Raw genomic sequence first — 15,480 nt, forward strand, 5'->3', positions numbered from 1 at the left:
GAGCCAAGTCTGCGACCTACACCACAGCTTTTGGCAATGCTGGATCTTTAACCCAATAAACGAGGCCAGAGATTGAACCTGCAACCTCATGGTTCCTAGATGTATTCTTTTCTGCTGCGCCACAATGGGAACTCCAAGGACAGCACATTTTTACTATTGATACTGCTTTATACCTGTTCGCATTTAAATTACATGCATTATTTCCTCTTTGTGAATTTGAAACTTAGAAGTAGGGTATTGAGGGGATGTTTAAGTTTTTCAGAATTCTTAGAAAATATATTTAGTTGCTATTCTATCTTAAGATTATTCTTTTGGGGAGTTCCTGTTGTGGCACAACAGAAACAAATCTGACTAGTATCCATGAGGATGTAGGTTTGGTCCCTGGCCTTGCACAGTAGGTTAAGGATCTGGTGTTATTGTGAGCTATGGTCTAGGTCACAGACATGGCTTGGATCCTTCATTGCTATGGCTGTGGTGTAGGCTGGCAGCTGCAGCTCTCATTCTACATCTAGCCCAGGAACTTGCATATATGCTGCAGGTACAGCCCTAAAAAGACTAAATTAATTAATTAGTTAAAGTTTTGTTTCTTTCTATAAAGTTATAAGGATTAAACAAACTAACACGCGTGCAGCCCTAAAAAGCAAACAAACAAAAGATTATTCTGTTGTGCTGACTACCCAGATATCAAGACTGGGTGTTTCCTATTGATGAAGCTTCACATTCTAGTAAAACACAAAATTTTTTCAGATGATCTCAACATACTCATCTAGGAAGAATGTATCTGCTTCACTGTGGGATAGATTGAAAATGTTATCCTTTTATTTCAATTTTTTCCATAAAGCATTATAATTTTATTTTTTGAGTTGTACTCAAAATACACTTTATAATAACATGTTTTAGAGAATTTTGAAAAGAAGGGAATCTTAAAGATCTGTTTTTAGATGGTGGTTGCCTGAAATATAGTGGTTTTGGTTTATCAGGCAAATGTTCTTATAAGCTGTCTTGAGAAATAGATGGCTTGCTTAGGGCCAAACTTAACAACTTTGAATGAATGTGCCACTGTAATAATTTTGAAATTATTTTTCTCCGTGACACATCATTTTTATTAATTTTCAGCTAATTATGTGGAAAATGGAGAAGTGGAATACTTTAATAAAATTTTGTGATAAGAGGTAAATTGTAAAAATTACGTATAGATTACCAGCCCATTTAGAGACTCGCATTACCTTAGCAGTTGTATATTGGGAATTTGCATTTAGCATTGTTCTTAATTGCTATTTTTAAATCAGTAATTTTAAATTTATGATAACATTGTAAGCTTGTAAATCTGATCTTATTGTTATGTCATACCAAACATAAGCAAAACTATTTTCCCATCATCCTTAGAGTATACATGAAAAGGTAGAAAAAAAGTTGTGATTTCTTCTGTCCACAGAAATTTATAGTTGGTGTAGGATACCCTATGTAAAGGAAACAAGAGACATTCTGCACAATAGCTTTCAGTTTCACAGTGCAGCATAACTAATTTTTCATGTTTATCTGACATCTTTATTTTAGTTTTTCAGTAAGTTACTGCTATGTTATTTGTCCGCAGTCAGCTGAAAGTGGGTGCTTATTATTATCATCAGGGGCAAGCTTTGCTGGATGGTTGATAAAGTAAAGCTGTATCCCAACTGTAGTTCCTGTGTCTAGCACCCGTTTCCTACTAAAATATGGAGTTGAGTTTCTCATTGTTTCTTTTTTAGTGAGCATTTGTCCTGTGCTTTCACATTTTTTCTTCATGGGGAAAGTAATGTATGCACAAGTGTGGAGATCGCCCAACACCAGCCAATTTATTTGATCAATGAGGAGCATATACACATGGCTCAGTCTTCACCTGCACCATTCCAAGGTAAGTAACTGATGAAGTTCCTGCTCTCCACCCCTCCCCACCAAGTGGATTCCTTGCCCAATAAGGTTTTACAGAAGTATTTTGTTAAGCTAAGCAATAAGGGTCAATTTCTGAAGAACAAAGGGAAGACCACCATTTCACAAATAAATGATAATAGCTTGCTAGTTTTTTACTGAAAGCTTCTTACATATACAACATGGTCTTATGTGTGTTGAGGAATAAAATGTGGAGAAATTTCCTTTAGATCAAAAGAGGGTCAATAAATATTTCAAAAATAGGGAGTTCCCGTCATGGCGCAGTGGTTAACGAATCCTACTAGGAACCATGAGGTTGCTGGTTCAGTCCCTGGCCTTGCTCAGTGGGTTAAGGATCCGGCGTTGCCGGGAGCTGTGGTATAGGTTGCAGACGCGGCTCGGATCCCGAGTTGCTGTGGCTCTGGTGTAGGTCAGTGGCTGCGGCTCTGATTCAACCCCTAGCCTGGGAACCTCCATATGCCAAGGGAGCGGCCCTAGAAAAGGCAAAAAGACCAAAAAAATAAAATAAATAAATAGATATTTGAAAAATATAATCCAGTGAGTAATTGATGTATCTTTAGGTTTTCATTATTTTGTCTGTCTCATGGTTTCAGGAATGTAATGACTTATCAAAAAATACTTTTAAAAATAGTACTATTTGAAATTTCAACCAGAATCAAATTTCTAGAGTTGTGTAGTTTTCTTCATTGATATTATTATCTTATTTTCTTCTGCTTATTGATGACATTAGTTGTAGGTATTTAGTTGTAATTTAACATATTCGTATTTTCATCAATTCTCAACTAATCACATAGATATGACCAAAATAATGCCATACCCCTTTTCTCCAGCTGCATTCTACAGCTTTGGTTTTGTCTTTGGAACTCATAATTTTCTATGAATATCTTTTTAAATGTTATAATTTTCAATTACACCATATAAAATATATTTCCAAAGTGATATTTAAATAAGTTGACTATTTTTGTTGACATGATAGCCTGCCTTTTGGATGTTTAGGTTCCCCATTGCTTAAGATTACTTTTTGGTTTTCTACAAATGATTCTGATATAATTTGATGGAAGAATCTGGTTTTGCCCTAGAGATAATTAAGATTTTTTTTAAGGTAAAAAAAGCATTTAACCTCATTTAACTATGTCGTGATTATTGTCTACACATTTCCCTCTTTTATAATACATTTTAAGCTGTTACTCTTCTGTAATTTTGGATGTTTTATGTATGAACTGCTCTAAAATTCAGAACAACCCCATTCTCAAACTGTTCATTTAAAAGAGTTGTACTGTTGGCGCATATTATGGATTGTCAGGATTATTTGAATACTATGTTTCCATGACTGTGAAAGTGTTGAAGACCATCTGACATCACTTGAGATTTTGTTGAGCAAAATAAAGAGCATTTATTTATGGTAATAACAGAAGGAATTACTAGTCATGAGAAAAGATAAGTAACCTAAATTGGGGAAAGATAATATTAGCAATACCAGGTCCCTATAGACCACTTTATTTAACTTCATTTATTTATTTGGCTTAAACAGTGGAAATTTATTTGTTCTGGAGCTGGATATCCAAGATCACAATGTTAACAGGTTTGGTTATATCTGAGGCATCTCTACTTAGCACACCTTCTTGTTGTGTGCTGTCCTAGACTACTTTTTTTTTTTGTTTTTCTTTTTTTAGAGCCATACCCATGGCATATGGAAAGTTTCCCACTAAGGGTCAAATTGGAGCTGTAGCTGCTGGCCTGCACCACAGCCACAGTAATGCCAGATCTGAGCTTCTTCTGCAATGTACACCACAGCTCCCAGCAAGCCAGATCCTTAAACCACTGAGAGAGGCCAGGGGTCAAACCTGCATCCTCATGAATTCTTGTCAGATTCGTTAATGCTGAGCCACAACAGATAGGCTAATTATTTTAAACCTTAGGGGTTTGTTGTAAATGTCTGGAATCATTGAAGACTTTGTGGGGCATTATCCTGCTTACTTCCCATGATTGGTGTGGTGAAGGTACATTCTTAAGGATTGGCCTTTGGTAGTTATAGGGAATATAATTAACCATACCAATGTGGGGATTTCCTGAAAGTGTTAATACAGGAGAATTGCCCTTGATTAGCAGTGTTGGTCAGATAAGATAAAATAATAAAATAGCAGAAAGGCAACAAAATATGTAATGTTTACAATTATCTGTTTTGGGGTGTTTTTTGGTTTGGTTTGATTTGGTTTTGGTTTTTGCCACACCCACAACATGCAGAAGTTCCTGGATCAGGGATCGAACCTGCACCATAGCAGTGACCCAAGCCACAGCAGTGACAACATTGAATCCTTAACCAGTAGGCCACCAAGGAATTCCCAGATATCTCTCTTTTTTTTTAAGTTTTATTGAAGTACAGTTGATTTACAACGTTATGATAATTTCTATTGTACAACAGAGTGATTCAGTTAATACATGTACATGCATCCATTCTTTTTTAGATGCTTTTCCCATATAGATTATCATAGAATATTGGATAGAGTTCCCTGTGCTATACAGCAGGTCCCCATTGGCCAGTCATTCTGTATACTACAGTGTGCATATGCCATACCCAAACCCTCAGTCGATCCCTCCTCCCTGACCTGTCCCCTTTGGTAACCAGAAGTTTGTTTTCAGAGTCTGCGAGTCTCTTTCTATTCTGCAGATGTGTTCATTTGTTTTTTTTTTTTTTTTTAGACTCTACATATAAGTGATATCACATGATGGTTGTCTGATTTCACTTAGTGTGATAATTTCCAGGTCCATCCATGTTGCTGCAAATGGCATTGTTTTATTTGGCTATATATGTTTTGATTGATATGCTGTATTATCCAATTGTTTTTAAAAAATAAAGCCATCTCCAAAAAAGAACCTTCCAATTAATTCCTATCGTGAGATATTTTTTTTAATAAATCAGAATTAAAGAAAAGTGACTTTTATCCCCACAGAAATATTATTCGGAAGATTGAAGTACTCAGTGTGAGACTAAGATCTGCCAGAGTTATACAGTATTGGTTAACTACATTTTTGTGTTTAGCTCAGTGAAAATGACATCAAGGTAAAATAGTGAAAGAGTAAGATAGAGGGACTTTGAGTCCTTTACTTTTAGTAAATTAAATTTTATTTAGAATTGTTCCATCACCAGACCTCCAAAATAGTCAGAATTGAAATTATACATAAACATTATGTTTCAGACATGGTACATTAAGACATTGCTGCTATTAGACATTTTATTTATACATTATTTTTAAATTACCTCAGATATTTAGGAAGTCTCAGGAAACAATAGGAAGAATGTTCAAATTCTAGTCTGGTTTGGGGGTGTATGTATTGAATGGTCTTCTGTCATGGAATATTCAGTGTACACATTGTATAAGTTTTTATCAAACAGATGTGTTTATATATTTTAGTGTGTAGATAGTTTATATATATTGTGTGTTGATGTAGCTGTCTGATAGTGTTATACTTCCCCTATTTGATTTCCTTCAGAAATTGTTTTGAGTTGAGAGGCATACAAATAAGAAGTACCAATATGGAAAACTTTTTAAAAATCACACTTTAAAAGGAGTTAGGGGAGTTCTTGCTGTGGCTCAGCGGGTTACAAACCCAAATAGTATCAACGAGGATGTTGGTACAATCTCTGGTCTTGCTCAGTGGGTTAAGGATCTGGGATTGACATGAGCTGTGGCTTGGATCCTGCATTGCTATGGCTGTGGTGTAAGCCAGCAGCTGCAGCTCCAATTCGACCCTTAGCCTTGGGAACTTCCATATGCCTCAGGCTCAATCATAAAAAGCAAAAAAAAGTTAAAAAAAGGATTTAGAAAATAAAGAGCAATATACATTGGGATACTATGCTTCAGCCTAAAATGTCTGTATATGTAGGAATTATTACTCTGATTTGTAACATATGTTTCTCCTCTCTGCTTTAGTACTGGTAAGTCCTTATGGCTTAAATGGCACACTAACAGGCCAAGCATATAAGATGTCAGACCCAGCCACCCGAAAGTTGATTGAGGAATGGCAGTATTTCTACCCAATGGTGCTGAAAAAGAAAGAAGAATTGAAAGAAGAGGAGTTGGGATATGATGATGATTTCCCTGTGGCAGTAGAAGTAATTGTTGGTAAGAGAAAATATTTTGCCTGAAGAACTTAATTCTATCTCCTTCATCTTCTTTAATTTAAAAAGATAATCATTCAGTTTCATCAAAAATAATCTCCATAATTTCCCCATCTTTTTGAAATCTCTTGACACAGTGGTATTTGCTGAGTAGCTATCTTGCCTGAAGCAGGAATGGTCCCTGTATTCCAAATGCTATTATGGTAATGTTGGAACACATGTTTAAATAGCTATTAACTTATGAAAGGATGAAACCTATCACTTTTGGCAGTACCTACTGAGCATCTCATATTCACCACTGATCTTGGATTCTAACCACTGGAAGAGTAGATTTGGCAGTGGAAACTTTTTATCAGACCTAGTTCTCTTACTCTTTTTCCTCACAGGTGGTGTTCGGATGGTTTATCCTTCGGCTTTTGTTTTGATCTCTCAGAATGACATCCCAGTTCCTCAGAGTGTTGCCAGTACTGGAGGCCATATTACAGTTGGGCAGCAGGGACTTGGTAGTGTGAAGGATCCAAGTAACTGTGGCATGCCTCTTACCCCTCCCACCTCTCCAGAACAGGCTATCATAGGTGAGTACAACCTAGGAATGTCCTGAGTGGAGGAGATTCACCCCCAAATCATATAGTTCCCTTGCTGTGAAACAGGTGAGAAAACACATTGAGAAATTCCTGGTAGAAAAGATGGAGCTAGAGTAACATGGGAATTTCACAAAATGAAGAAAACGAATTATAAATAAACAGGATTTATGTGCTTCAGAATTTTAATTGTGCCCATACTAGTTTTTACTCCAATTAACCAGTTTCGTTGTTTATCTTAAGTTCTGCCCTTTTGTACTGATGCTGCATGCACACGTATGTGTGCGCACACTCACACACACATACAGAGTCAGGAGACAAGATGTAAGTTGCTTTTACTTTTTAAACGAATGGAAAATACTGAATTGGAGAATGGTTGATGCCTTTGCCCAGGTGACTGTTGCTAGCCAAGAACAAGTCTTGGTTTAGTTCTCTTTTTTTATTATAGTATAAAGTAGGTCTAACATTCAGAAGCTCTGAATAAGTGCTTTGTCCTTTCAATAATATGTCTGCATTAATGATAAAAATTAATTATATTTGAAGAATTTGTCATCTTATGGAAATATTCAGAAATTTTTTTAATTGAAAGGATTTTGCCTTCTTTATTAAAATTTTTGCTGTTGTAATTGACTTCATTTTAATTGACAATCTAATCACTAAGAAAAGGATATTCATCATACTTGAGCAGAAATGAGATTATTTTTAGGCATTTAATGTAGACCATCTTGGCAGAAGCATCATAATAAATAAAGTCTCGGCTCCTAAACTTTGAAAACAGACCATGAAGCATGATACATGCTCACTTAGTGATTTTCATGAGGATTAGATAAGATTTCAGACTTTCTAGCATAGTGCTTGGCATGTAGTGACATTCAGTTTATGGGGAAATATATTGGGGAAAAAGTGTAGACTTTGCTATTGAACACACCTAATTTTAAAACCTAGCCATAGTTTTTACTAGATGAGTGACTTTATTTAATACTTGATCTGAACAATCAATTTCCAGGGTTGTTATACATACTAGACCATGTACTTAAGAGTGTTTGGTATACAGTATAGCAATATACAAACAAGAAATTTAAAGTAGTGCTCAAAACTCCATTTACATCACACAATATTAAGTTACCTGGAAGGAATTACTCAGATACTGTGTGTAGGACATAGAAATAGAGACTCTGTAGGAATCTCCTAGTGGCTCAGCAGGTTAAGGATCCAATGTTGCCACCACTTGGCCCAGGTTGCTTCTGTGATGCAGGTTCTATCGCTGGCTCTGGAACTTCTGCATGCTGCAGGTGTGGCAGGGGGAAAAAAAAGCCATGTAGTTGCTAAGATGCTGAAAAGATACACATCCAGCTCTAATATGATAGAGCAGAGCATTTGGATGATCCCTTGTGAAAGGATTTACTAGCAACGAATTTTTGTTAAAACTACTTTAAACTAAAAAAGCAAAAGATACTCGTGTATTCTTTTATAATACTATCATAGAGAAGATATATTAATATAAAGTATAGAATCATGAATATGTTGAAAAGTGTTAATCATATTTCATATCAAAGTTTGGATTTTTAACAGTTATACTACATAAGTTCTCATCAATTTATGTTTTATGCTTTTGTTTTGCCCGGTGCTTAATGAAAGTTGTGTTCAACTTAAAATTGAAAGCCTGCAATGTACCTGATGCCTTGACCTCTGATCAGTTCAGAACTCTAAATTTCATAATTCAAAAAAAGTTTTATTATGGTGGTTTTCACCTGTAGAATTCATAACTATAGATCGTCAGATTTCTTCCATTCTAACTATGTGTCTGTCATCCTGGTAGGCCCTAGGTAAATAAATCTTTTGATGTTTTCTTATTCCATAAAACAGGGAAACAAACAAAAAAAACTGAATAAAAATCACTGGTATATTTGTTGTTAAATGAATTTGTCCAAATTTTTACACTATAGTAACATTGAATTATAGCTTAGGATGCCTAATGTTCCATCAGCGAGAATCCTGCTCAGCCTTGTTATTCTGCACTTGACTAATGTTGAGCATTGCCTTGTTTTCCTAGATATAGGACAGAGTGGGTTATTCTGCTCTTTAAAATGGCCGGGTATCACCTAGATTAGCAGCAGACCTAGGAGGGCCCAATGCTCTGCCTTCTATGGGAGAGGTTCATCAGTTTTCCTCTTCTGTTTATGGTGATAATTGTAAGAAACAACATTCAATATGCATTTAACAGCATGGGGTACAAGTCTCATTTAATTTCATATAAGGTATCAGCCACATTTTAGTTTAATCATTAAAAGCTACTGAAAAGCATTAACCCAACTTTATTTGTTTATTTTTTGTCTTTTTTTGCCATTTATTGGGCCGCTCTCGCGGCATATGGAGTTCCCAGGCTAGGGGTCTAATCGGAGCTGTAGCCACCGGCCTACGCCAGAGCCACAGCAACACGGGATCCAAGCCGTGTCTGCGACCTACACCACAGCTCACGGTAACACCAGATCATTAACCCACTGAGCAAGGCCAGGGATCAAACCCGCAACTTCATGGTTCCTAGTTGGATTTGTTAACCACTGTGCCACGACGGGAACTCCTAACCCAACTTGAATCAGAAAAGATTCTATGGCTTGCTTTCCCCACATCCTCTCCTGTTTTTGTCATAAACATTTCCCTTATGATACCATGGACTTGTGATCTGTTTGGCTGTATTGAAGGGTGTTTGGGGAAAAGGGTATGTTATCTACTTGTGTTTATTTTTCCATTTTGCCTCATTTTGTAATAGGTATTGAAAATCCATTGTAAAAATAAAAAATGAATTATTTTGTACCGTGAACCAAGTTCAGAGAACTTTTAAGATAAAAAGTAGCAGTGAAAGACTAAATTTTTTGTCTCCATTAATTTACCTCATTTGTGTTATAACAGTATTTTTCTGGGGAACAGGAAAGCTTCTGTTCCTACGAATATTATCATTTGGGGTTTGTTCTTTCTCTCTTTCTTTCTTCCCCTTCCTTCCTTCCTTTCTTTCTTTCTTTTTAAAATAGAGCTGAGCTAACTTATGTAATGGTTGTTTTGCATTGATACCAAGAGTATTAGTTTGTGATATAAGGTTGCTTCTTTTTCAGATGAGAGTGGAGACTTTCAGAGCACTTAGAATTGATTATTTCAGTCAAGATGTTTTGCGTCATAGTTTTATCAAGCATAAAGCCCACAATATATTTATGAAATCAAATAGATAAAAGTAATTGAATCAAAATTTAATACTGGAAAATGACTTCAGTATTTGTGTCGTATGAGATGGAAGTAGTAAAATACTTATAATCAGTAACCAGTATTTGGAGTTCCCTTCAGGGCTCAATGGTTAATGAACCTGACTACAATCCATGAGGATGCGGGTTTGACCCTCAGCCTCACTCAGTGAGTTAAGGATCTGCCATCACCTTGAACTGTGGTGTAGGTCACAGACGCGGCTCGGATCCTGTCTTACTGTGTCTGGGGCGTAGGCCAGCAGCTGTAGCTCCAATTCGACTCCTAGCCTGGGAACTTCCATGTGCTGCAGGTGCAGCCCTGAAAAGCAAAAATAAATTAAAAAAAAAAAAAACCAGTATTATCAGCAATTAATGTGAATGTAATAGAAAATGGATTACATACCAAGTATAGTTGGGAAACTAAGTGGAATTATTAGAAGCCAGTGAATTTTTAATCATCTGATATAAAATGTTGAGTCAACCTCTTTCAGTGGTTTAGTGTTAAGCTTTTACAAATAGTGTCAGGCATAAAGATGAAGAGTTCCACAAATTCAATATTTGACCTTGTTAAAAAGTTCTTTCTCCTACCCAGGGCACTATGTGCAGTTGTTACATAGCCCTTTAGTTACATGAGCATAAAGCTCCCTCTACTGTTAATTGTTCTGCTTTGGAACTTACTGCATTGGGATTTTAAATTTCAAGCAACCATGCATGTTTATATCTTTAATATTGTGTATGAACCCTCCCATGTAAATGGTCTCCAGGACCTGTGAAGTAGGAATGCCTCTGAAAGGATATGGCCTTGAGGGTATGTGAGTGCATGAGTATTGATGTGATTGAAAGCTATACTGATGGCAGGTTTACTCATAGCTACAGATAGTGTTATTGTCAGGAGTAGCAGCAAAACTGCATGATGAGTTTCAACAATTAACAATATTTATGTTGAAAAAGCCAGCAGTCTATGTACTAGAAGACCTTTTCAGAAAATTCTGACATTTCCAGATTGTCTTCCTTTCCCAGGTGAGAGTGGAGGTACGCAGAATGCTGTCAGTCACCTAGGTTCCCAAGACGGGGGGATGATAACTATGCACAGTCCAAAGAGATCGGGGAAGATTCCTCCAAAACTCCACAATCATATGGTCCATCGAGTCTGGAAGGAATGCATCCTCAACAGAACCCAGTCCAAGTATGTTTTTTGCATTATGTCTGGATCGTGGCTTAGTGACCATGTCTTTGATTACAGCATGAAGAGGCTCAATCACATTGTGCTATTGTGTGGCCAAACCCTGAGGGGTTTTTTGATTGTTAGTGCATCTCTTTTAACATAATAGGATAAAAATCAAAACAAAGATGTCAAAATAATTTTATTATCCAGGAAAATTTTGAAGTTTGACATCTTGACATCTCAAGATTGTCATGGTGTTCATCTGACTTCTTTAGCACAGCAGAGGTGGCTCAGAGATTCACCCTGAGTGTCAGGATAGTAATTGTGGGTTTGGTGACTATTTTAATTGCATAAATGGTAATATCAAATAGTCATCAATAAGTGCTGTTTAACTTATCAAGATTTACATAAACTTTAACATATTTTCGCATCTGTTTTGATATGACTGCGATATTCACCTTTTGACTGATACAAGAACATAAATGTCTTGATTCTCTGAAGCAGAATAAATATGGACAATAACTCCTAAGCACTCATTTAGAAGTTAAATGTTTCTTTTTTTTTTTTTTTTTTTTTTTTTTTTGTCTTTTTGCTATTTCTTGGGCCGCTCCCGCGGCATATGGAGGTTCCCAGGCTAGGGGTCGAATCGGAGCTGCAGCCACAGCAACGCTGGATCCGAGCCGTGTCTGCAACCTACACCACAGCTCTCGGCAACACCGGATTGTTAACCCACTGAGCAAGGGCAGGAACAGAACCCGCAACCTCATGGTTCCTAGTCGGATTCGTTAACCACTGCGCCACGACGGGAACTCCTTTTTTTTTGTTTTGTTTTGTTTTTTGTTGTTTGTTTGTTTTTTGTTGTTGTTGTTGTTGAGAAGTTAAATGTTTCTTAAGTGACCACTATTCAAAGCTTTATATACACATTTAAAACATGTCTTGGAATTCATACTATGTATTTCCCAATTAATTGGCTCTAGAATAGGCTACTAGATAAATCTAAAATAATTACAATGGAAAATCATATGCCATGTTCTAGAATTAAAAAAAATATTTCTAGGGAGTTCTCTAGTGGTTTAGAGGTTAGGACTTAGAGCTTTCACCCTGTGACCCAGGTTCAATGCCTGGTCTGGGAACTGAGATCCCATATCAAGCTGCTGCATGCATGTCTCTGGAGCGGGGGAGAGAAGATAATTCTAGTCATCATTTCCTTTAGAATTGTTGGTACAGATAGTTTCACTTCCATCTGCAATGTCTAGACAATTTCCATATTAACATTTTCTTTTGCTTTTATCTTTCATTTACCATCGTTGATTTTTATCACCAGTAACCTTTCCACCAACTCCAGCAGATTAGAGCCCTTCTATCGGCAGCACAGAACAGGGAATTGAGACACCCAGAAAGGCAGGGGAGTGTGGAGAACAAGCAGAGTCCCTGCAGAGCCATCAGTGAAACACTGCAGTATCAGCTGTAGCAAAATCAGCAGTACAGAAATACTGCCCAGTGTTCTTATTTATGCAGCAAGAGACATTTTGCTACCAATTATTAGTGACATGTGGGAGGTATTTTTGATTCTTTTAGTTCGTATTACATGTGTGGAGTGCTGCCCTTAAATGCTAGTAAATATAGGAGTTTTAAGAGTCTGAGAGTATATAATTTATAGATGTTGTAAAAAGGTAATTTTTAAAGGGAGTTTCCTTGTGGCTCAGTGGGCTAAAGACCCAGTATTGTCAGTGCTGCGGCTTGGGCTGCTGCTGTGGTGCAGGTTTGATCCCTAGCCCAAGAACACATGCTGTAACATGCCCTGCCATCAAAAAAAAGAAAAAGTGCTGCCAGATGTTGTTTTGTTCTGTGTATCACCCATGTTAAAATCTTAAAGATATTCAACTTCAGTTAAAAATATTTTGAATCCTGCTTCTTCTAGTGCATGGAAGCGGTAGTTTACTTTTCAGCACCCCCCCCCCCAACTCTGGTCTATCAGCAAGATCCCATTACTGTGTAAATGTATTCATGTCTTTTTAACATCCCCCCCACCACCAGCACCACCAGAGTTCTGAATATTATCTCATGTTTACACAAGCCACATTTTTTACCCTTTTTTAGGAGGAGCCAAATGTCAACTCCGACTCTTGAAGAAGAGCCTGCTAACAATCTTGCTACTTGGGATTTTGTGGATCCAACCCAAAGAGTCAGCTGTTCTTGCTCTAGGTAGGTAGTGGCCAAGGCAGAAGAGTAGTCCAATAGAATGATGGAGCGTTGTGTTGGCTGTCTCCGACCACTTTTTCCACATCATTTTGCTTTGTTTTGTTTTAAATCTTCTATCTCCAGTAGAGAAGAAAAAAGGCTTGGTGTTTTCTTCTAAGTAAATGGTAGTTTTATTGTCAGGACTCAGAATGAGCTTTTTTAGACAACTGGCCGTGTTATCTGATTGCTCTCAGAGATTTCTTCAGAATAACTACTTCACAACTAAGGACATCAGTTTGATAAGACAATCTCTTGCCATTTAAATGAGTTTATTTAATTACTCTTAATTTTAAAGTAGATGTAAATATCAAGCAGGATGGCCTGAATTCATAGAATTAGAATTAATTAAATACACCTATAGAAAATGTGTTTTGTTGATGTTGGTGCTGCTGACTGATGCAGGTATGTAGTAATAACATCTGCCAAAAGCTAAAATTATTGCTCATTAATTTAGATATTTGAATAGAAACTCAAATTGTTTTCTGTAGAAAGTTTTTGCACTCCTCATTTATATTGTCTTGACTTATACCTTGTGGTAGTAAAGAATCTTATTGTCCACATTTTCATTAGGGTTCTTAAATTTCTTAAGTGTATATCAGCCTTACCACCCCCCCACCCCCCCACCACCATCTCAGGGCTCAGCTAACTATTAGAGCATATGGTGATGATAATTTACTTTGGGAGCAACCTAGAGTAACTTTGCTTCCTTTTGATATTGCTCAGTACTTATAAAACAATTTCAGTTGAAAATAAGTGTACTTAGAAGATGGCCCTTTGTTTCTCTAATTTAGATCATGGGGTTCTTAATGTGGCATAAATTGGCTTCTGGGTAGGGAGGTGGTCATGATGCCCAAGAACTCTGTAAATGCATACGTACATGCATATATACACTTAGACAATAATTTTGTCTTTTATATGAATTGATTCTCTTTTATCATCTCTGCTTTGGTAGTCACCTTTTTCTTGAGAGATGCTGTAAGTACCTAATGAAACTCTTGAGCGATTTTTTAAGAAGGATTTTTTTTTTTTCCGTCTTTTTGCCATTTCTTGGGCCGCTCCCAGGCTAGGGGTCGAATCGGAGCTGTAGCCACCCGCCTGTGCCAGAGCCACAGCAATGCAGAATCTGAACTGCTTCTGCAACCTACACCACAGCTCACGGTAACGCCGGATCCTTAACCCACTGAGCAAGGCCATGGATCGAACCCGCAACCTCATGGTTCCTAGTTGGATTCGTTAACCAGTGAGCCTCGACGGGAACTCCAAGAAGGATGTTTTTGATGTTATTTGCTCATTAAGGGTCCTCTCTCTGAGCATGTAAGAATGTCTCTCTCTCCAGTCCCAGGATAAGTGTGGCATACTAGCTGAATACTTGGTCTACTTTTGTCTCTATGCCATTGTAAATTGTATGGCAGAAAGTATTTTCCTATTGACGTCTAAACAGCTTATAGCCAAGTTATGGTCCGTCTTTAAGAAGTACAAAGGATAAAAAATTTTAGTGTATTTAATTTCACTTGTGCCTTCATCTTATTTTTTCCTGCTCTTTTCCTTAATCTGGATTTTTTTTGCATTTTATAAATAATCTTTTTACTGATTTCTATCACATTTTTATTCGCTACTTTGAATTATTTTTACCTGAAGTGTAAATTAACAAACAACACTTTTTCTTTTGTCCTCTAGAGTTATTTCACTGTTTCCTCACCAAATTCTTTATCCCTTTCAGGTTTTCTTTGTAGATATGCATTCCATTCTGTTGACTTCAAAATGTTTGTCTTTAAACTTGACTTCTACTTGTACTCTAGTCTTGTATTTTGGGGCGTGCTTTTAAGATATATCCTTAATATTGACATATCTGTTCCCTCACAATTTCATACTATAGCCATCATTTTTGTTACAGTTTTTCCCTTCTCAGCCTAGAAATTATAACGTGTATTTATTTCTCTGAAGTTTCCAGATCACTTTTATCATTGCATTTCACCGTGACTTCCTTTGAAATGTCTGTTGTCATCATTATGCTTTTCTCATTCTTTAAGTCACCATGTGTTTTTGAACTATTTGGCCCTGCTTCTGATTCCTTCCCACTAAGGAACCACCCATATAGTTCACCCTCTGAGCCTGATCTTCCTGCCGCCTGCTTCAGTTAGGTCCCTTAACTGTTCACAGATTTGTAGTGATGGATGGTCTGTTAACTTACTGGTATATTCCTAATTCCAACCA

The 15,480-nt window shown here is 36.9% G+C and overlaps 1 protein-coding gene across 9 annotated transcripts in view; it reads left to right on the top strand.

Moving 5' to 3' along the window:
- The window catches only part of MED13L (mediator complex subunit 13 like), a 322,734-nt gene that overhangs the window by 248,481 nt on the left and 58,773 nt on the right, over positions 1–15,480 (top strand). For 8 of the 9 annotated variants that reach the window (XM_021073127.1, XM_021073122.1, XM_021073120.1 and 5 more), the window contains exons 5-9: positions 1,746–1,891; positions 5,859–6,050; positions 6,433–6,621; positions 10,881–11,046; positions 13,126–13,230. In XM_021073127.1, coding sequence (XP_020928786.1) covers positions 1,746–1,891; positions 5,859–6,050; positions 6,433–6,621; positions 10,881–11,046; positions 13,126–13,230 — 798 coding nt within the window. The remainder of the gene's footprint in view (positions 1–1,745; positions 1,892–5,858; positions 6,051–6,432; positions 6,622–10,880; positions 11,047–13,125; positions 13,231–15,480) is intronic. The other variant, XM_021073123.1, reaches the window with a different exon arrangement.

The sequence above is a fragment of the Sus scrofa genome, chromosome 14, assembly GCF_000003025.6.
Source record: "Sus scrofa isolate TJ Tabasco breed Duroc chromosome 14, Sscrofa11.1, whole genome shotgun sequence".
NCBI classification, from domain to species: domain Eukaryota; kingdom Metazoa; phylum Chordata; class Mammalia; order Artiodactyla; family Suidae; genus Sus; species Sus scrofa.